The 21,508-nt window shown below is 41.2% G+C and overlaps 1 protein-coding gene across 1 annotated transcript in view; it reads right to left on the bottom strand.

The window, feature by feature from the left end:
- The window catches only part of LOC126147826 (sialin-like), a 154,647-nt gene extending 134,056 nt beyond the window's left edge, over positions 1-20,591 (bottom strand). The window contains exon 1 of the mRNA XM_049915719.1: positions 20,558-20,591. Coding sequence (XP_049771676.1) covers positions 20,558-20,564 — 7 coding nt within the window. The 5' untranslated portion in view covers positions 20,565-20,591. The remainder of the gene's footprint in view (positions 1-20,557) is intronic.
- Positions 20,592-21,508: the final 917 nt, after the last annotated feature.

The following is a 21,508-nucleotide window of genomic DNA, read 5'->3' as shown; positions in this document are numbered from 1 at the left end:
ACTTTTCCCAACACTACCTCTAGAGGAAATTACATTCAAGGTGCCATTTCGAGAAAAACTGCTGATGTTGAACAGGAGACCTTTCTGGAATCTACTTATCAGGGATATAATTTTGTATGAACTTTCTCATTGTGCCGTTGCTCTCTACTCAAATAACTTTAGGTGTCAGTTTCTTTAATCAATAAAAAGCGATAATGAACTTTAATGATGCAGAAATTAATCTAACAATTTTGGGTCAACATGTCGTTTTAAAATTTGAAGATTGGTTAAGTTCACAAGAAGAAGAGATCATCCGCCTATGTTTCCTGTATAATGATGCTCATCCGATTCTGTTGACAGTAATACAGCTTATCGTTGTATAAACAACGACAGTTACGATCGGGTAATCAATTTATGTACACTAATCAAGCGGAAGATCGACTAAACAGAGAATTGTGATGAACAAATCAGTAAAGAACTTAGCGAAATTTTACGAGAATATGTAGTAGCGACTACACATAGATGCGGCTCCATCAAAGGATTTCAATACCAGTTTCAGGATAGAGAGCACAAGAAATTCTGTGTAAGACCTTATGTGATACCGGTTCATTACCGAGAAAAGGCGTAGGCTGAGATACAGTCGACGTTAGAAAACTGTGTTATTGAGCCATCTGTTGATTGCACATTGTTAAAAAAAGAGTTGGTTAAATTAGATTGGTCCTGGACTCATGTCAGGTCAGTTGTATCATTCTTCTGGAAACAGACAGACCCCATACAGTTGATGAATTGTTACAAAATTTCTATGGCATAAAAATATTGTCTTCTGCAGATTTATACTCCAGTTTTTGGCAAATAGAGTTACATCCTGACGGCAGGAAATACACAGCCTTTGTATGCTTTGCAACATTTTACCAGTTCTGTAAATTGTTTTTGGTTTAAATATTTCATCAGCAGCATTTATTTATGGACTAAACATTATTCTTCTAGACCATCTAAAGGGACATGACCACATACATCGATGATATTTTGATAGCAGAACCAAGTTGGTCAACAGATAACAAAATCTTAGAAAACTTGTTGGACATTTTTTAAGATTCTGGTTTGACGGTAAACTTAGAAAAATCACATTTCATTAAGACAAGTATAAAATTTTTAGGCCATATCATTTCACCAGATGATTTGCACGTGACCCTGAAAAACTAGAAGCAATCAGAGCAATTCCACTACCTACAACTAAAAGAAATGTCAGACGCTTTTTAGGGGTAGTAAATTTTTACCATAGATTTTTAAATTGAAAATTTTGACTACACCAACACCATGTTGTTTGATAGGCAAAAACACCTTTGGACACTGAAATGATCAAGCGCAATTAGAGTTCAGTACACTGAAAGAGGCACTGCTCACTACACCTATCTTAGGTCATCTTGACCTCTCAAAAGATTTCTGCTTAACTACAGATTCTTCCAAAATAGGACTCAGAGCTCATCTTTCCAAGAGCACATTGAGAATGGAATCATTGTCCTTGTAAGAAAATAATCTCGCTATCTTTTACATTCCAGGAAAAGACAACATCATTGTTCATGTTTTATCTTGTACCCCAGTTGGTTTAGCTGATAACAACACAGATACTTTACAGGACTCTAATTTTAGCTTGCATTCTCTACAAAAAGTAGCTTTCGAAAATTTTATCTCAAATTCATTACTCGACATAGCAGAGGAACAAAATAAAGATTCCATTTGGAATGATGTTAAAGAAAAATGGGAAGCCACGAGAAATGCAGCTATCAGACAGTTTATTTGGTCAGAAACAGTATTCTCTTTAAATGTAGCACTGTAAATGGTCCACTCTGGGTGATGTGTATTCCAGAGGAATTTGTCAAGAAGTTGATATGGTACTTGCACTTAAGATACAAGCATTTCGGATTATGGAAGTGTTCCATAAATTATGGACCACATGCTATTTTAAAAACATTGAGAAAAGACTACGAATAGCGCCTGCAAAGTGTAAACTCTGTCAGAAAGCCAAACCTTCTAACATCTCACACAGTTCCCCACTGTTTCCAATCATACCATCCAAGCTAAAACAATTACCAGGCTTAGATTTACTGGGACCGCTAGTCAGATCCAGAAACGTTTTTTCTTACATTTTCGTCGCAGTGGAGTTGACGTCTGAATTTGTATCACCCGTTTTCGTAAGGCTACAGCTAAAACAGTGCCCACAGCTTTCATTAAGAACTTTTACACCATGTAAGACATGTTGACAAGAACATGTCAGATAACAGTCCTCAGTTTCAACACAATGTCTGGCTATGTAAATTAATGTTATAAAAGATAGGGCCAATATTTATTTAATTACATTCTCCACATTCAGACGCATCAGAACTTATAATGAAAGAGATTAACAAGTTGTGCAGACTCAACTGCTTTGCCACCAATCTTAGTGTTAAAGAACCAATAGCCACCAGACAAAATTAAAGAATTCATACAGAAAATTATGGGTCAAAGATATCATACAACTATCCTTAACAAGTATTGCAAATACGGCTGAAAAACACGGGAAATCTCATATTATGAAGCCACAAGTCATAAAATCCCATGTAGGACAAAAAGTGTTGATCAGATCTCTTCCGATATCTTGTAAAGGCAAGACTCTCAGCCAGAAATTCTTCCTTCTCTACAATAGACCCTACAGAATTAACAGAATTGTGCACAAGAATGCAATCGAAGTTGAAACACTACGCACACGAAAATCCAAACGAATGCGCCATGTATCTCACATAAAGCGATTTGTTGAGTAAATATTATGTTGGTGATACATAATGCTGTAGATAGTGATACGTATGGAATGTTATGTACCTCATTAGGCATGCAATGAAATTTTGTTTTCTACTAAGTTGGTATGTGTTAAACAAGTATATTGAAAGTGTTGCATACAATTCTATAAAATATGTAAGGTAACAACATTAAACATTGTTCAAGTTTCTTAGTTTTGAGAAGAGTGGAAGTGGTACTGTAAGTGATTTTCCTCGTAAGCAGCTAACAATGTAGCTTTTCTTATCTGCCAATTTATGAAAACTAAGCAGAGAATAAGCACTGTATCGGAACAGTAATGAAGTTTCATGAGATATGAGGTTACTTGTGCATTAAAGCCTTTGGTTCTATGTTTTGATGACACTGTGATGAAGTTTATGATATGTAGCCTGATGATGTATGTTGGTGGTATTTGAGGTAATGTGAATACGGATTGGTTGGGGATTCTGTTTTCTGTTGACACATGTGGAAGGAAGTGTGGTACATTTAGTAGGTTGCAAGCTAGGGAATGAGTAAGTGTTGTGTCATATGAACTGCTAGCTATACTTGAATAATATGAAATGATTTACTCACTGCTGGCCGGAGTGGCCGAGCGGTTCTAGGCGCTACAGTCTGGAACCGCGCGACCGCTACGGTCACAGGTTCGAATCCTGCCTCGGGCATGGATGTGTGTGATGTCCTTAGGTTAGTTAGGTTTAAGTAGTTCTAAGTTCTAGGGGACTGATGACCTCAGAAGTTAAGTCCCATAGTGCTCAGAGCCATTTGAACCGTTTGATTTACTCACTCTGCATGAAAATTTTTGCTTGAACACCTGAAAGACTTGATGTATGAGTTAGTGAAATGTTAGATGGAATACGGTTTGGAACTTAGTTGTTTTTACTGACCAGCAGTACCACATTTCTTATAAATATCCTGTGTGCATGACACCAGCAAATATTCCTTAGATACTTTTGTAAACTTAAAAAACTTTAACCTTTTCTCTTCACCAGACGTCTTGGAAGTTCATAATGAGGAATTTTACTGAATAATGTTTACATTCTGAAAGATCATAGGGAGACACTTACTCGTAAACCTTGAGAATGGAAATTGTCACAAAGAAAAAAAAAGGAGCAAAATTCTTGTAACTACTAACAGTCCTTTTCAGCAAACATTTTTAACTTACTATATAACACATCTTTAGTATAAGCAGTACCACAGTACACCCATCTCCACAGCTAAGCTAGTGTAGATAACCCTATAGTTATGTTTTTTTTTTAGGTTTCAATGTCATCTTTCTTCACCTTAACAGGCAGATTGATTCATCTTGGTATGCAATACATTCTGCACTGGTTAAACCAATTTTTGCTTGGATGTGATATACTGCTATATGTGCTATAACAACTTACTTTTCTATGATTTTGTGTTTTCGATCCTTATTTGTGTGTAATTGCATTAGTGATGAAATTTCTTTAAGATGTCATGTTGTATAGCAGGTGGTTGTAATTAAACTTTCCCTATTTAAAACGTGGTGGCACGGAAACTAATTAATGTATTACTACCAAACTTGGTATCATTAATGACAAGGGCTTGGGGAAGAGAAGTAATGCAGAATCAATTCAACTGAAACGCTTTTAATGTGCGACTGCTACGGTACATCATACCATTACATTCATACTAGTACATACCGGTACCATAAGTGCTACGAAAGGGGCTCATTATGGCGCCCATAAGTGTCCACAAGAGTCTGGAAGCAGAGGATTGGTTTCTGCACAGTAGAACGTAGCATGTCTATAGGTATGCTGGCCATCTCTCTTGATATGGTGCGCTTCAGATCAGAACATGTGTGAATGTTCACCTGGTAAACCCTGTTCTTCAGGTAACCCCTCAACCAGAAATCACAGGAAGTGACATCAGGTGACTGTGCAGGCCAAGCATTTAGAAACTATCGACTGATGATTCGATTGTTTCCAACTGTGTTTCGGAGAAGCAGATTTACTTGACGAGCGATGTGGGGTGGCGTCCCATCTTGCATGAAAACTATAGAGTTCAGTGCGTCTCTCTCCTATAGGGTGGGTATCATCAAAAAAAAAAAAAATGGCTCTGAGCACTATGGGACTCAACTGCTGAGGTCATTAGTCCCCTAGAATTTAGAACTAGTTAAACCTAACTAACCTAAGGACATCACAAACATCCATGCCCGAGGCAGGATTCGAACCTGCGACCGTAGCGGTCTTGCGGTTCCAGACTGCAGCGCCTTTAACCGCACGGCCACTTCGACCGGCTGGGTATCATCCTATGGGGTGGGTATCACATGCTGGTGAAGCATATCGCAGTAACGCTGGCCAGTCACACTGCACGTCTTTGGTCTTTGATCGCCAACCAGTTCAAAAAAGAATGGGCCAATGATGAACGTAGCCGTGAAGCCACACCATACAGTGACACGTTCACCATACAGCGGAGATTCAAGCACAATAGCTGGAAGTGAAGATCCCCACACTTGGCCATTTTGTGTGTTCTCCTCACCTGTCAGAGAAAAATGAGCTTCATCTGCCAATAGGCTGGTCCAGGGCCAGCCCTCATCGACTTTGATCCTTAAGAGAAAGTGGAGAGTCGTTGTGCATCCTGTGGTGCAAGCTGCTGTACAGTATGGCTTTTGTACAGATACCATTTGAGAATGGTTTGAAGCGCCTTCCATACAGTCGACCATGGGATGTTCAACTGTCGTGACATAGCACGCACACTGCCTGACGACTGGGTATTGCGCGCAGCGTTGTCTGCCATAGCAACATCGAATTCATCAACCACCTGTGGTGCGACCCGCTGTCGGCCTCTTCCCAGAGCGACGCCCAGTTCTCCACTTTATTCGAACTTCTTCATCTTGCACAGTATAACTGATAGAGAAAGAGGACCATTCTGTAATTCTTTCAACCGGCGCTATTCTCGAAGTGCAGCTGCAGCATTTCTGTTGTTTTGATAATAGAGTTTCACCAATAATACCCTGCTCTTTTTGTCCAAGCTCATGTTGACACTTCAACAAGTGCACTGCAACTGACCGGACTTGTGAGACTATGAATCACGATGATTGATCACGGCGTGGTCATGGTTGGAACTGGAGAGTGGTGCTGTGACACATGGAAATCATGCACCCCATACTCTGGACATTAATACTACCAAGTTTGGTACTTGTACAGTAATTAGTTTCTGTGTTATAACATGTTAAATAAGAAAATTTTAATCATAAGCACCCTGTAGTTTGCTTGGCGCTTCTTTTGCTTGTAGTTAAATGCTTTGCTTTTTTCTTTTTTGTGTGAATGATGTGATGTGCTACTCTGAATTTAGCGAGATCCCCATGCTTTAAGTAATAGACGTAAGGTAGAAACTCATGAGTTAGCAATACGTTACCAGAGGTATATATTAAGATGATGGTTAATCATGGTTGAGAAAATGAGAGTTAAAGAAATGATCTGAAGTAATGTTGTGAGATGAAAGGTTTTATAAAAGAATATGGTTTTACATGAGGTGATGATTTGAGAAGTGCACAGTTGAGAAAGAAGGGTTTGAGTTTATGGTTTTAATAATGTGGGTATCCTGAAGTTTAGATATGTAGTTTGAGCAATATTTGAGGTATAATTAGAGTACTGTGGAGTTACGCGATTGAAAGATAAAACTTTAGAAAAATGCAAGTGATGAATAAGAAATTTTGGATGTTAGTTCTCGAGAATTAGTTGAAGAATGGAATTTATTTGAGGGGTTTTTGAAGTAGGGATGATGAAATGCGTATTTGATGCATGCGTGGGGATGTTTAACAATTTTGGGTGAACATGACTTATTGACATATGACTATGACAGGTCCCTTTTCACTTCCCTAATCACACGAGCATAAATCCAAAGCAGATATTTGAAATTTTAAAGTAATGATAATTTTGGTATAAAGAATATATGTCTCTAGTGATAGTTATATTTTTTTTGTTTTCATGGCTTAAATGTAAAGATGCCAATGTCTAATATGTTTTCGACTTCTTGTGAACACACATGAATTTGTTCTTATTACACTGCTCTGCTTCTTAATTTTTACGTTTCTTATTTGTATGTTATGTGATTTCTTTCCTTGTTCAGTACGTCATATCCTTTACTTTATTATGAACAGTTCATTCCGACTGTTTAAATTTTCGTGATTATCTACAAATTGCATTCGTGTATATGTCATGTTTTATGTAATTTCTTATATATTTTTATGTAATTCTTTTTTGTGGATATAATTCTGTGTCATGTTAAAAGATTGTACATTTTAATACTTAGTAATATTTTTGCAAATGCCAGGTATAAAACAATTAGTGCCCACTGTTCTCAGATTAGGTATAACTTTGTGTTTGGTTAGTGAATGAGGGAATGTGTCGTTATCTACACTGTGATTTTCTGTGCATCTCTTAGCTTTTTCTCCAATATGTGACATTAGCAGGCAAGAGACAGTTTACTTGTCAGCCAAAAACCTCAGTTGTTATTGCAAGAACCAATACACACAGCATTTCAACGAGTATAGGCCGGGGGAGGGAGCGCTATGGTCTGGGGAATGTTTTCGTGTCATTCCCTGGGTGATGTCATGATTCTTGAAGGCACAATGACCAATACAAATACGCATCTATCTCTGGGGAACATATCAACCCGAACATGAGATTTGTTTCTGCCTGCCACGTGGCATCTGCAAGTGGGACGGTGCAACGTGTCACACAGCTCACAGTGCACGTGCGTCGTCAAAGAGCTCCAGAATAAGTTTACCATACCCCCTCGACCACCAAACTTCCCAGATCTAAACCCAATCGGGAATCTGTGGGACCACCTCGATTGGATTGTTCGCTCCGTGTATCCTCAACCGAGAAACAGCGTAGTTGGCCATGGTACTGGAGTCAGTGTGACTCCACGTCCCTTCGAGAACCTCACCTCCTCTCTTCCTGCACATCTTGCAGCGGTCCGCGCTGCAGAAGGTGGGTATTCAGGCTTTTGACAGGTGGTCACATTAATGTGACTGGATGGTGTATCACGTGTTAATTGAATGAAGCATATTTTACCTGCGTCGCCGCACGTAGACACGCTAATTGAGAGGATTTTACAAACATCGTGCATTCCTGCTGCATCCACGAACGGGCGACTACGATCAAGAGGATCAGTAAGATTACGACTATTACTGGACTGCACGCTCAGGAATTGTGGACATCTACAACGAAGGCAACAACAGCTAACAAGGGGAGGCCACGACGTTTGGAACGCGGATTTACTTCAGACTTCGTACACTCGTAGTACTCCATTAGGACAACAAAATGTGTAAGCAGTAGCGCGTACTTCTCAATCGTTATTGAGAAAATCGCAAGATAATTTCGGTCGTCAAATATATACCTGTGCGTGGCCGTTTTTACCGGGAAGCGGCGGCAGCCGAGTGGGTAGCGTTCAAGCCACGTAATCGCTAGATCGAATCCCGTTCGTCAGTTTTTTTAATTTTTAACACAGTCATTTTCTTTACTATTTATATTACAATTGATATAATGGGAAAAATACGTGTAATCGGATGAACTTTTATTAAATTTACAATGTTATTTGGCAGTCTAATTCAGAAGCGGATGACTAAGATCCTGAGGTCAGGGCAGCCCATATGAAAACGTAATGGAAATTCTCAGGGAACTTAAGAGGGTATCGTTGAAAGTAAAACGACGTTAATGTCGCGAAACCCTATGTGGTAGATATGGAAGCACTTTCTTTAAGAAGAATGTGCCGTTGTTATGCTGGTACCACAGTACAGGGTGATTGAAACAGGAAGGCCGGCCGGAGTGGCCGAGCGGTTCTAGGCGCTACAGTCTGGAACCGCGCAACCGCTAAGGTCGCAGGTTCGAATCCTGCCTCGAGCATGGATGTGTGTGATGTCCTTAGGTTAGTTAGGTTTAAGTAGTTCTAAGTTCTAGGGGACTGATGACCTCAGCAGTTAAGTCACATAGTGCTCAGAACCATTTTGAAACAGATTTCAGTTGATCATTACAGACAATCTGTGACATAAAAACACGTTGCGCATGTCTCTGGACAGAGGAAGTACATCAAATGTACTCGCAATTGCGAATATGGACAACCATCAGCTGCAGAACGGAATGACGACAATGGAAATTTGTGCCGGACCGGGACTCGAACCCGAATTTCCATTTAATCGCGAGCGGTCATCTTACAATTTGGCTATACCGGCACGAGTCACAGCCAGCCACAAATGTCGTCAACCATGCGTCTACAACTTGTACTCGTACATCCATTATGTATATTCCCGTACAGGTGAGACATATTACTTGAAAGTCGTTTGCCCGGTGCCGAAGGATAAATATCACGCATGCATGCGCACATGTCCTAAGGAACTTCGCATCGTAATTCAGAATAACACAGCCACTGCAGTATAGAACCGGATAGAGGAAGACTCAAGGTTTTATGTTCGCACAGGCACTATACCATGCTCTCAAGATGAGCACCATGAGTTGTTCGAGAAATGTTGAAACGGTAGTCCATTTCATTCTACACGCGAATCAACGTATCCATCTTTATTGAATCGACAGTTTCAACAAATCGATGTTTTAGCTCTTGAAGAGTAGCTGCGATAGGCGGGACAAAAACTGCATCTTTTATGTACCCTCACAGAAAAAAATCGGATTATGTGAGGTCTGGTGACCTGGGAGGCCAAAAGCATAATCTTGTGGTCCACCTCTTCCAATCCAACTTTGTGCAATGCTTGTGTTAAGATAACGCCGCACCTCAAGGTGAAAGTGAGGCGGGGAGACGCCACGCATAAAAATTAAACCACTGGAATCTTCGTGAAGTTGAGAACATAACCAATTTTGCGGCATGTCCAGGTATGACATTCGTGTCACAGTTTCCTCCGCAAAAAAGAAAGGTCCATAAACTTTGCGAATAGAAACGGCAAAAAAAACATTAAGTTTCTGTGAGTCTGTGTTATGTTCGACTACGACACCAGGATTTTATAACACCCAAATTCTTACTTTATGGTGGTTTACTTCAACCGACAGACGAAACGTCCATTCGTCAGAAAAGATAAGTCACTGGAAAAAAATCCTAAAGAAATGAAATGCAAAATTCATTCCTCCTTTTATCTTTGCCGGGACGTTACTCCTGCAGTAGCTGCAACTTGTAAGGCTTCATATTTAGGCGTCGTTTCAGGACTCGTCACACTGTTGTTTCAGGAAGCTGAAGTTCTCAAAATTCAAATGGCTCTAAGCACTATGGGACTTAACATCTGAGGTCATCAGTCCCCTAGACTTAGAACTACTTAAACCTAACTAATCTAAGGACATCACACACATACATGCCCGAGGCAGGATTCGAACCTGCGACCGTAGCAGCAGCGCGCCTAGAACCGCTCGGCCAGAACGCGTCTCAGATACACTCGACACTTACATCAGACGTGCGTGGTCGACCAGTGCTCGTTCCTTGTATATGCAACCAACTTCCAAAAATTTTGAATGCCGGTCATAAATCTGCTTGTGCAGAGGCGGCTTCTTGATGAATCGACGACGGAATGCATTTGCACTTGAACAATGAATTGACCTGGCTGAAATACCAACATAGAAAATGATTTCTCCTATGGTACAGTCTCCATGTTGCTGCAGATAGTCAACAGCACAGCGTTGTCAAAACTTTGATACTTCGCCTGTCGTGTAAGATGCACTGTGCAGTGGCTTGCGGAATATGTCTATCTAGATTTAGATATAGATATAGAATATAAGACTGTAGTGAAATACAGGGATACCTGCAGAGGATCGACGATAAGCACACGCGCTGGGAGTTCACCCTTAGAGCAAATTAACTTAACGTACTGCGCATAAACGGGAAAAAGAGATCCTTTTTCATTCGATTACACTGTTGATCTCGGAAAAGCAGATTCCAGGGCGACATTAATTAGAAGAGTCTTAAGGAAATGTAACTTGTCTATGAAAGAAGTGGTTTTTCATGGAGAAAACTGTAAGAATTTAGAATGAAAAACTGAAACTATCCGAAGTATCGCCACTCGTGCTAGGGAGAAGAAACAAAGGTTTTGCAATAATCTGCCTAGCACTTGGGGATCATTTTGTCACGTTTGCTGAAAGCAGGAGAGATGCAGCAGTGCATACACAAGATGGAAAAAGCGTATGGTGTAACAAAGAACGCCTACAACAAAAATTGCTTACCGAAAAGACTTAAAGCATTAGAACACAGTAATAAAACCAGAATGCTTGTATTCTAGTGAATGTCTACCATTAATTTTAAGCTTGATAAATTATTATCAGCATTAGAGAGAAGAATTATACGGAAAATGTCAGATCTTCAGAAAAATGCATCATCTTGAAAATTAAGAAGTAACGATGAAATTTATCAGAACATAAAGAACGTACCAGATGGGACGTGGTGGCTCTCTGGGAATGGACCCTTGTCCACTGTTTTGATCTTTGATCGTAGGTTGCGACTCGAGTGAGAGGTGGCGCTATGGTGGGAACAAAAAGGGTCACTGGAGAGAGGTGAGGACGGAACGAGCTTAGCGAGTGCCTCGCAAAGTGGTCGTGGATCAGGCCAGCGTCAGCAGTTCTTGCGGCGTGTTGTGGACAAGCCAGGGCGCTTGGGGGTCGGTGACGGTTGTTGCTGTCTGAACCTGGTTCATTTATTTACCAGTTGGAGAAATTGTGCTGTCAAACGTGGGCCCTGGAAATGTTTTAAGGGGCTCCGGAACGCCCTATACTTGCAATGTTAAAATACCGCTTATAAATTACATCTTTCCTCACAAAGTATTTGAGGTAGGAAGTTGAACTTTTTACAGATTATTTATTGGAATATGGGCTACAACTTAACATAGGGATTTTACAAAATTTTAGTTCAGTTATTAAAGATGATTTTTTTTTCAATTGTAATGAAAATTCACAACATTTATTTGCAATTTTTTATTTATATATTCAAAAATATACAGTTTTTTGGAAAAAGGCTGTGTTAAATTATGCAGAAGGTACTGTGTAACATTTACTGAAAGTTTGAAACAAACATGTTTGGAAGATCCTTAGAAAACATGTAATTAGTATGAGAAAATAAAAGTTTTGGGAATCGAGCGACAAAGATTGGATTAACTTTTTAGTGCATTCCAGGTCCATAGGATGGATTATCTTCATCCTCTGCAAACTCCTCCTCCAGCTTCCTCTTGTTCCTCCTCCTGTTTACTCTTGCTTGTATTTCTAGACTCTTATAGCCCTGTCTGCAGCCCGAAGGCGTTCCTTGTCTAAAGCAAGCATCGCTCGTACCATGTTAGAACCTATCTTCATTCCCATAATAACACATACCTTTGGCTTTCCAACATTACTCCTTTTCTTAAAAGCCTTCAGAGGATTTCTAATAACTTTACTTGTACTCATTATTATACTTCAACAAAACAGAGACTCAAGAAACAGAATCAATTACGAATATTTTCGAGATAACGACAGAGTAAATAAACATGAAACAATCGACAATCACACCAGCGATATATATTGAACCATCACAGGTTAGCCACAACACATACTTTACCTCACATCACTAAAATGTACCTGATGAACACGGACGTTAATAATAACACCATTTGACAGCAGTTTAACAGCGCCACAGTGGGTCACGCCCATGTGGAACACATTTCAAAAAAAATTTAAAAATAGTTGTAGTCTTCGGAATTGAATAAATTATATATCTATTAAAAGGTAATAGTCTGCAGATCAGTAAACGCAAAAAAGTAAAAATTGAAATTTTCATGATTTTGAGCCTTTCCGGAGCCCCTTAAGCCTTTAAGGTGATTTTACTATGCTTACGTTGTTTTATTTGAGCATGTTTTCTGGCGTCTATATCTGCAGGTGTGTTTACCCTGAAGTTGTTTTAAGTGAAATTTGCTGTTTGCTCCTGAACTCTGAATTCATAATTTATTGCGCGGATCGGTATTTCAAGTTTTCCGTAACAGAATATGATAGTTTTACTGACACTGTTCCCTTGAGAACCTGTGAGCATTGAAGGTATTTGTTATTTTGTCCTCTAATGGTACTGGCGTTTGGTCTGTTGCAGGCAGCACTGTGTACTGCATAGCAGAGGTCGTATTCGACAGCCGTGTTATTCCGTCAGATATTTTCTGGAGAGTTTTGAGTGTTGCCTCTCCACCGGATAAGGAATGACTGCAAGAAAGATTTATAACTGGATATTTGATGAACTAGTTTTATGACAATTTAGATATGGTTTTAACTGAACATTTTAAGATATATATTTTTTATACACTTGATTTGGCTGCCGCTCCACATGTGTTCTTAATTTATATTTTGTTCACCCGGTTGAAATTGTGTCGCCGCACAGGGGTTCCTTGCGGTGTTTTGAGCTTAGTTCTGTTAATTTGATTTGGTGTGTACGCAGTTGTGGAATTCGTAATTTAATATTTACTGATGCGTGTTCTATATTTACGCTAAACTCGACTGGTTGTGGGCCTTTTACTGCTGTGCGCGGGCGTTAGTGTTCGAGCCTGTTTGGGGCTTGTGATAATTATTTCGCACGCCCGTAGACTATCGGTACACAGTTTGTCCCTCCGGCGACCGACGAGCGGTTGTGCTTAGCGAGGCATTTGTCTACTGTTGTGAGCGATGGTGTTATCGGAGCCGACTTCGTGCGCGGATTTCGTATACCATATAAGTTGTATTCGTCTCGTACTGCTCCCCAAAGTGTTTGACACAATTCTGGAGTGTTTGCTGTAATAGCTTGTGCCCTCCAAGCAGTCATTAACAGGGTTTTAATTCTGCATATGACTTTCTCTTCGGGTTGTATATTGAGACTGGCAATTTTTTACTGCTTTTGCATTTTTACATTTCTAAAAGAAAAAATGTTCATATGTAAACACTTTCCTGAAAATGTTGGTGAGCATAAAGAATTCACCTGCGGTATTCACTAAGAATATGATGGCCTCTTTTCCCCGCTAATAGCAATTATCACGTATTGTTAAAATTATTTTAATAAACAGTAGTTGTGATCCCCTAATTTTCCTAGAGAGAGGTCTCGCCCTTTATTTAAGTAATCTTGATCTTTCTGCGGGTAAATTATTATTAGTACGTAACTTCAGAAGTTTTCCTTGCGTATTTCTTCTTCTAATAATTTTCGGGTGTGCAGCCAGATGCCGTCGACATTGTCACGCTGTTTCGGCCCAGAGACGTCTGGCCATCTTCAGGTGAAAAGACAACTACTGAAGAGCCCAGTTGTATTCACGGTATTTTTGCCGAATCTTGCGCATGCGAAATGTCCTGGCGTCTTTTCGGCGTATGCGGCAGGTGATGACATGCGCGGGACAGCCGAGCTGTGTGTGCTGCCCTCGGTAGTAGAACCGAGAGATGATCTCATCATTGAGTATCGAAACACGCCGTCGATTTCACTGTGACTCCCCCTCAATTCCGCTGAGAATGGATAATTTTAACTGTCCAGTCACAGCTGAATCGACGAGGTTGTTCGATACTCAATGATCACATCATTTCTCAGTTCCACCACCGAGGACAGCACACATAAGTCGGCTGTCCCGCGCATAACACCACCTGACGTAGCCGAAAGACACCAACACATTTCGCATGCACGAGATTCGGTATAAATACCGTGAATGCAACTGGTAGTTTTCTGTTTTCTACTCATCTGAAAATGGCCGGACGTCTTTGGGCCGAAATGTCACAGAATGTCGACGGGATCCGGTGGCACACCCGAAAGTTATTAGAAGATAATAGTATGGTTGCCGCTCCTTGAGGCTTGTTAACTACTGTAAATAAATTTTGGGAATTCATTATTCGTTCGATCCTTCGTTAATTGTAAAAGTTGTTGTTAATTGTTTCATGTCATATGAAGTGTTGCTTATTGATTTCTTGCCCACAAAGGGGTTGTTGTTAAAGTAATTCTGAAACTTTTTATGAATAAATCATTTCGTGTGCTACAAATGGTGAATGACGATCCAAAACCCTGGGGTCCAGTTCTTCCATTAAAATCCTTATTGGCGATTTTGTGGCGCACCATTACACCACAAACAATATAGAAGAGGAGGTTACTATTTTTGGGCGTATATGCAGAATGGATGACAATAGACACTCCAAGAAAAGCTTCAAATATTTTAGATAAGAGAAATTAACAGCATCCTGGATTTCTTATGTTAGGAGAGACTTGGAAAACAATAGCATAAGAGGAGAAGAAGTAGTGGACAGAGAGATTTTTATGGAAAAATATTTAAAACTGGAAGGATTCCAAGATAGGAGGGAAAAGAAAAGTGGCACTAAATGGCCAGAAGACAGAGCAGAAAAAAAACAGTGAAACAATGAAGGAATACTGGAAGAAAAGGAAAGAAAAACGAGGGATTAAGAATTCAAGAAGATTTAAAAGAACTGGCTTTGAAACAGTCGTTAGGTCTATTCTTGACTTTTGCTCATCAGTCTGGAACCGTTACCAGTTTATATTAACATGAGCAATGGAGAAGTTCCAATGAAGAGCGGCGTGTTTCGTGACGCATACGTTCAAAAACCACGAGAGCCTCAAGGACATACCCAACAAATCCTAGCGGCAGTCGCTACAAGAGAGGCGTTGTACATTAGACAGGCTTACCATTAAAATTCCAAGAGTGTATGTGACTAAATGTCGGGTGATGTATTACTCCCTCCCACACACGACTCGAAAGAAGACAACAACGATAAGATGAGAAATGAAAGCTCGTTCGCAAATATAACATGGGTGAGGGGAAAATGATACTGTTATCATAGGTATCTCTGCAACAGACAGAAAGGTGACTTACAGAGTAGATGTAGATGTAGTTCACTACTTGTGAACAGGCTGTAGTATCGTCGTTCATTGTTTCCAGTATGATTAATTCAGAAATATAATAGTGTCTCAAAATTCTAATTGTTCTTAACTTTGTTCCACTACATACTCTTGCTTAATAAGCACGTTTGGTACGCAATATAGCAGAGGCATGGATTCGAAAAATACTTGGTAGGCTTCGAGAAGTATGTGGCACAGATGACTTTGCGCAGGTCACGTAATTTCAGGAATTACGGGCCTCTGATTTGTGAGCGAGAAGCTGGAGCCTGAAAGTGTTCCAGATGTGTCTCATCAGGTTAATTTCAGGGGAATTTGGTGGCAACACATCAACACGAGTTCACTACCGTGCTTCTCAAACTACTGTCTGTTGGTAAACTCATGAGCGAGCAATGCTCTTGCTGATGGAAGTGGCCTTTCCTGATTCTCGCCTTGTGACATGGACGGTCATCCTGCCGGCTGGTGCCACCGCCGTCTGGGAAGGTATCAGACGTGAAGGGATGCAGGTGGTCCCTAATAATGTTCATACTGTCCAGGGCTGTCATGGGGCCGCCGATTACCACCACAGGTCCCATGGAACGCTAGATTAACGTCCACCATAATATGGCTTCAAATGGCTCTGAGCACTATGGGACTCAACATCTTAGGTCATAAGTCCCCTAGAACTTAGAACTACTTAAACCTAACTAACCTAAGGACATCACACACACCCATGCCCGAGGCAGGATTCGAACCTGCGACCGTAGCAGTCCCGCGGTTCCGGACTGCAGCGCCAGAACCGCTAGACCACCGCGGCTGGCCCTCCATAATATGTTCTGTGACGAAGTGTGGACGTCCAACATCTTGTCATCTACTCATGGTTTCATTGTTGTTCAGCAACTTTTCTTGTAGCTCATGACAATATCACCCGAACAGCCGACCAGTTTCGTAGTTTTCTGGATGCCAAGCACAGGGCCAAAACAATCTTCCCTCTCTCAGTCTCTTATGCCAGTGGATTTTCCCATTTGTGGCTTGTTTCGGTGGCAGAATGATTACTCTGGCTCCTGTCGATTTCGTCCCATTAAGAAGCATGTGTTGAGCTCTGTCTGCCTGGAAGTCCTGAACCTAGCCAAAAGTCTAGTCCGCTAGTTGGTAACATATTTTTTCCTAGCTGAAAGAGCAGAACTGTATTGACTGTCCTGCGGAAGTCAAGGAACATTGTGTTAACTTGGGTTTGCAAGCTCCTCATTGATTTACATATTGGTGGTTTTTGGTCCCCAAAAACCTTCGTAATGCAGGAGCATTAAATATTTTCCATAATTCGACAACATACTGACGTCATCGGCATAGTTCTGTGATTGCATCTATTGCATGACCCTTCTTGAAAAAATGGTAACGACTTGCATTTCTCCCAATGTCTTGGTAGCGTTGGCTGCTGCAGCTACCTATGGTGAACTGCTGCTAGAAGGAGAACAAATTGTTTCACTTGATCTTTTTGTAATCGCGCAGATATCCTATCAGATCAGGGCGGCCAAGAATTCGGCTCGCTATCCAAGTCCTGGCACGAGTGCCATAGTGCTTGACCTCAATGCACATATCCCTTACTGCCACCGCACGCCCTCGGAGCGCCAGGAGGGGGAAAAGGGGAAACAGTGAACACGCCACATTTAAATGGCAGTGCAGTTGCACTGCGTGCGACTTGGTTTTATATTTCACATTTATTAACAGTATATATCACAAACAAAACAAAATTTCATTGTTATTTGATTATTTTTGACACTCTAAAGCAATAAGATAATTTTTATATGATACAAATAGTCAACATATGGTCAGATGCAGACAATTTCACTCATTTGCGCACTCAATTAATCATGAATTATTAGTTTCATAATCGAAAAATTGTCTGTAGCAGACATATATTGATAGAAATATTGTAGCACTTTTGCAACCTCATTTTGGAGACGTGGAAACTCGGCTTGAGGAAAGCACAGATTTCATGGATAATGATTTGTCTTTAAAACGGAAATGTACTTAGCAGGTCAGTCAGCACATGCACAGGAGTGCTTTTAACTGGAACGGCAATAGTCTCGAAAACAAATGTAATAAAACAATATACTGGTAGCCAAGATCGCAGGAATTCTTTTTATTCCATGATTACCTGTTTCGGCGAAACTAAAGCCGCCATCATCGGATCTTAGGACACATACAGGTTACAACGTCAAGGCAAACAATGGTGATATTAATAGTTACCTATAACACGCAGGCCTTACAAAATTATCGTAAGTAGCACATAGGCGCCCAAAAGAGGTGACATTATAAACGTTAAGTGTCTCGAGCATCACATACAAGCGCTTGTATGTGATGGAGACAACGCAGTGGGATCCTCTGTATATTGGTAAAAAGAGCTTATGCAATCTCAGAACCAGATAGTTTGATACAAGAACTGGATCACCTAAAAGCTGTGTTCAAGCAGAATAGTTATACCGAAAATCAGATCCGTCGTGCTCTGCAGATTGGATCATTGCAGTAACCAACAGAAGATACAAGCAATTTGGTGGCGGTCCTACCTTTCACGGGAAGCGTACCTTCAAAAATAGGAAGAATTTTAAAGATATTTGTTATCAAAAGTGTATTCCGTTCGCCAGCTAAAACTAGAGCTCTGCTGGGCTCAGTGAAGGATGATTTGGGTTTGAGGAAGCCCAATGTCTACAAAATTCTCTGCCATTGCAGAAAGCCTATATTACACAAACGATTTGTGCGGTCCAGGATCGATACCTGGAGCAAAATCGCCACACACGTTTATTTCAGCCAGAAAAATCTACAGTTGGCGAACATTGTCTTACTGAAGGACATAAAGTGTTGTACGATGAGACAAGCGGTTGGCCCTGAGTCGCATTATTGGGACTATGTACTGCAAGAGGCTATTGAAATCCGACTACCTGACAAAATATTATAAACAAAGATAAGGAGTATCCTTTAAGTAAGAGTTGGAACCCTGTTTTGTTTGACATTAAAAAAACAACAGTCTCTGTTTCGGTCATCAAAAACCGTCAATAGTGTTTGATTTCGATTTATTGTTTGCACGAGTTTTCACCGCCGATGCGCGGTTGTGCCTTGCTCTAGAAGGCTGTTACCTTCACGCACGCGCCGTGGGCCTACAGGTCGTGTATAACGGAGCCGCGGGGGTGTGTTTGATTTCAGTTCCGGCGAGTTACTACGACGGCTTACTCACCTGAAGATGTCGACCAGCTGGACCGCCGAAATATTGTGTCAAATGAGGTTATCTTCCGGCTGAAGACCCAACATTAATGTCATCAGTTGCTACGCCGGGAAAGTTTACGAAGCTACGCTGTTACGTTGTTCCAACTATTGTAACTCGTACAATCCAGAGCGGTAAGACGTATCAGTCCACGCTTTTGTGGTGGCAGTGTGCGGATGCGCCAGTTGTGTGTACATTCAGGTGCCAACCTAGCGAACGCCGACAGTTTGAAACAGTTGTATTAAGTGTCGAATGCCATAGAGGACAGTGCATGTGTTTGTATGAAGTTTTACTTCAGAATGGTCCATATCATCGTCGACTGACGCACATCTGTCTACTCCAGAAAAATCCTGTAGGAGAATTAGGTCCTCCTTATTGTTAAGTCCCATATAATTCGCATCCGCCTCCGTAGCCGACGTCGCTAGCATACGCCTGCGCCATGGCACTCGACGCGGACGTAAGCCTCTTCGAATCCATGTGGCGGAAAATTGTCACTGCCAGCGTAGAGCCGGTGAGGGACGGAGAGGTGTTTATGTGAAGTTCCTGATCACCAGTCTTACTGCCAATGTTCTGGATTAAACTCCAAACATCTCCGTAATGTCTCATAAAGTGAGGTGGTTTGACGTTATTGATGTGATCCGCCCGTCGGATATGTACGTTAAGCTCAGCGGTCCTCTTAGTGCTGTTTAGTGCCGGCCGGTGTGGCCGAGCGGTTCTAGGCGCTTCAGGCTGGAACCGCGCGACCGCTACGGTCGCAGGTTCGAATCCTGCTTCGGGCATGGATGTGTGTGATGTCCTTAGGTTAGTTAGGTTTAAGTAGTTCTAAGTTCTAGGGAACTGATAACCTCAGATGTTAAGTCCCATAGTGCTCAGAGCCATTTGAACCATTTGAAGTACTGTTTAGGCTATGTGCACCCGTGTTCTATCATCTCCCTTCCCTTCATCCATAATAAGGCAAACCCAATGTCACACTCTACCAGCACGCAAAAGTCATGTACATGACCCATTGCAGGATTTCTGCATCACTTCTCTACGCTCATTCCCTGAGTGTTGGACTATTTTGACTTCGAATTTATACAGTACGCGCTGCAAATCCGACAATTCTGTCCTGCACTTCCGTCATTTCTCCCGCTGTCCGTTAAAACCCCCAAGGGGATATCTCTATAGTACGGATAACGGTAATGAGTGTTTTTGATCTGTAGTGTTATGTACTTGTTATTTTGGATAAGTACACAAAGAAAGGGAAGAAGAAGAGGAGGAAACTCGATGCCACAAGTAAACTACTCCTCTCGTATAGCATCTAGAGCATCCAATCTTAATGTCTACATCCGACCGACAGATCACCCATCATTTCACCTGCAAACTTCGCCAGTTTCAAGATTCTCCACAACTAATGGTTTTCAATTTTGTAAGTACCCTGTTGAGGAAGGTAAGTAGATGCGCACAAAGAACATTGATGTGTATCGCTGAAAAGTTTTGACGAGAAATATAACACATCTGGCTGTTATCTATCTGAAGACGTTATTATCGCTCCAGCAGTCATTCACAGCACTGTATTAAATTATTGAAGGCTGTTATTGTAAAATAATGAAAGGATAATAGTGTACTGAATATTCTGTAATTCTAAAAGCTGACAGCATCCATCATGATCACTATTTACAGCATGCGCTTCTACATAACTAGTAACCTATTTTGTTAGGTTGTACTCACGCTTCATAGCTGCCACAGCGCACCGCACGCCACTTTCCCGTCTTAAGACTGTCTGACAACCCGTCGGCTATCTTATCGCTTAATAAGGCTGTGTTGTCAAGGTGGCTCTAAGCCGCTAATACGCTCAACAAGGCGACAATAGCTTAGACTATAGCGGATTTTTGTAGAGAAACAGTAACGCCACGTAGCTATCACAAATGGATCGCATAGAAATGTAAGAGGTTCCTTTAACCACTTGGATTCTATGAACGGTAGAATCCAGATTTTTCGCCAGCTCTTTTAATGGTGTCCCCGACCTTTTTTCAGTGACACAACTTAGAGAGGAGACATTTTAATACATGATGTAACCTAGTAATAGCGTTTCATCATTCATTAATTTGAAGGTCTTTTGCGTACTGACAGTAGACTGTGATCCCCAAGCAAATTCCAAAAGAGAGAGAAAAAAGAATGAAGACAATTATGGCATTAGGTGCGGAGCACAAGCACGAATTGTTTTCAAAAAATGTTCAAATGTGTGTGAAATCTTACGGGACTTAACTGCTAAGGTCATCAGTCCCTAAGCTTACACACTACTTAACCTAAATTATCCTAAGGAAAAACACACACACCCATGCCCGAGGGACCACATCCGGGACCAGCCGCACAGTCCATGACTGAAGCGCCCCCAGACCACTCGGCTAATCCCGCGCGGCCGAATTGTTTTCAAGGATGTGGAAGGGAATCGGCTGTGTCCTTTCATAGGAACCACGGCGGAATTTGCATGGAGCGATTTAGCGATATCACGGAAGACCTAAAACTGAAAGGCTGGACGGAGACTTGAACTACCGTCCTCCTGAATGCGGGTTCAGTGTGCTACCCATTGCGCCACCCCACTCGCTCATATAAATGCGGCACCCTGCCCATATAATACAAATCGCGTTCTTACGTGGATTTCTCACCCGTGATGTATGC

Source organism: Schistocerca cancellata, chromosome 2 (assembly GCF_023864275.1).
Source record: "Schistocerca cancellata isolate TAMUIC-IGC-003103 chromosome 2, iqSchCanc2.1, whole genome shotgun sequence".
Classification (NCBI taxonomy): Eukaryota; Metazoa; Arthropoda; class Insecta; order Orthoptera; family Acrididae; genus Schistocerca; species Schistocerca cancellata.
The sequence above is the reverse complement of the archived record's forward strand: the minus strand, read 5'-3'. Positions and strand labels throughout refer to the sequence as shown.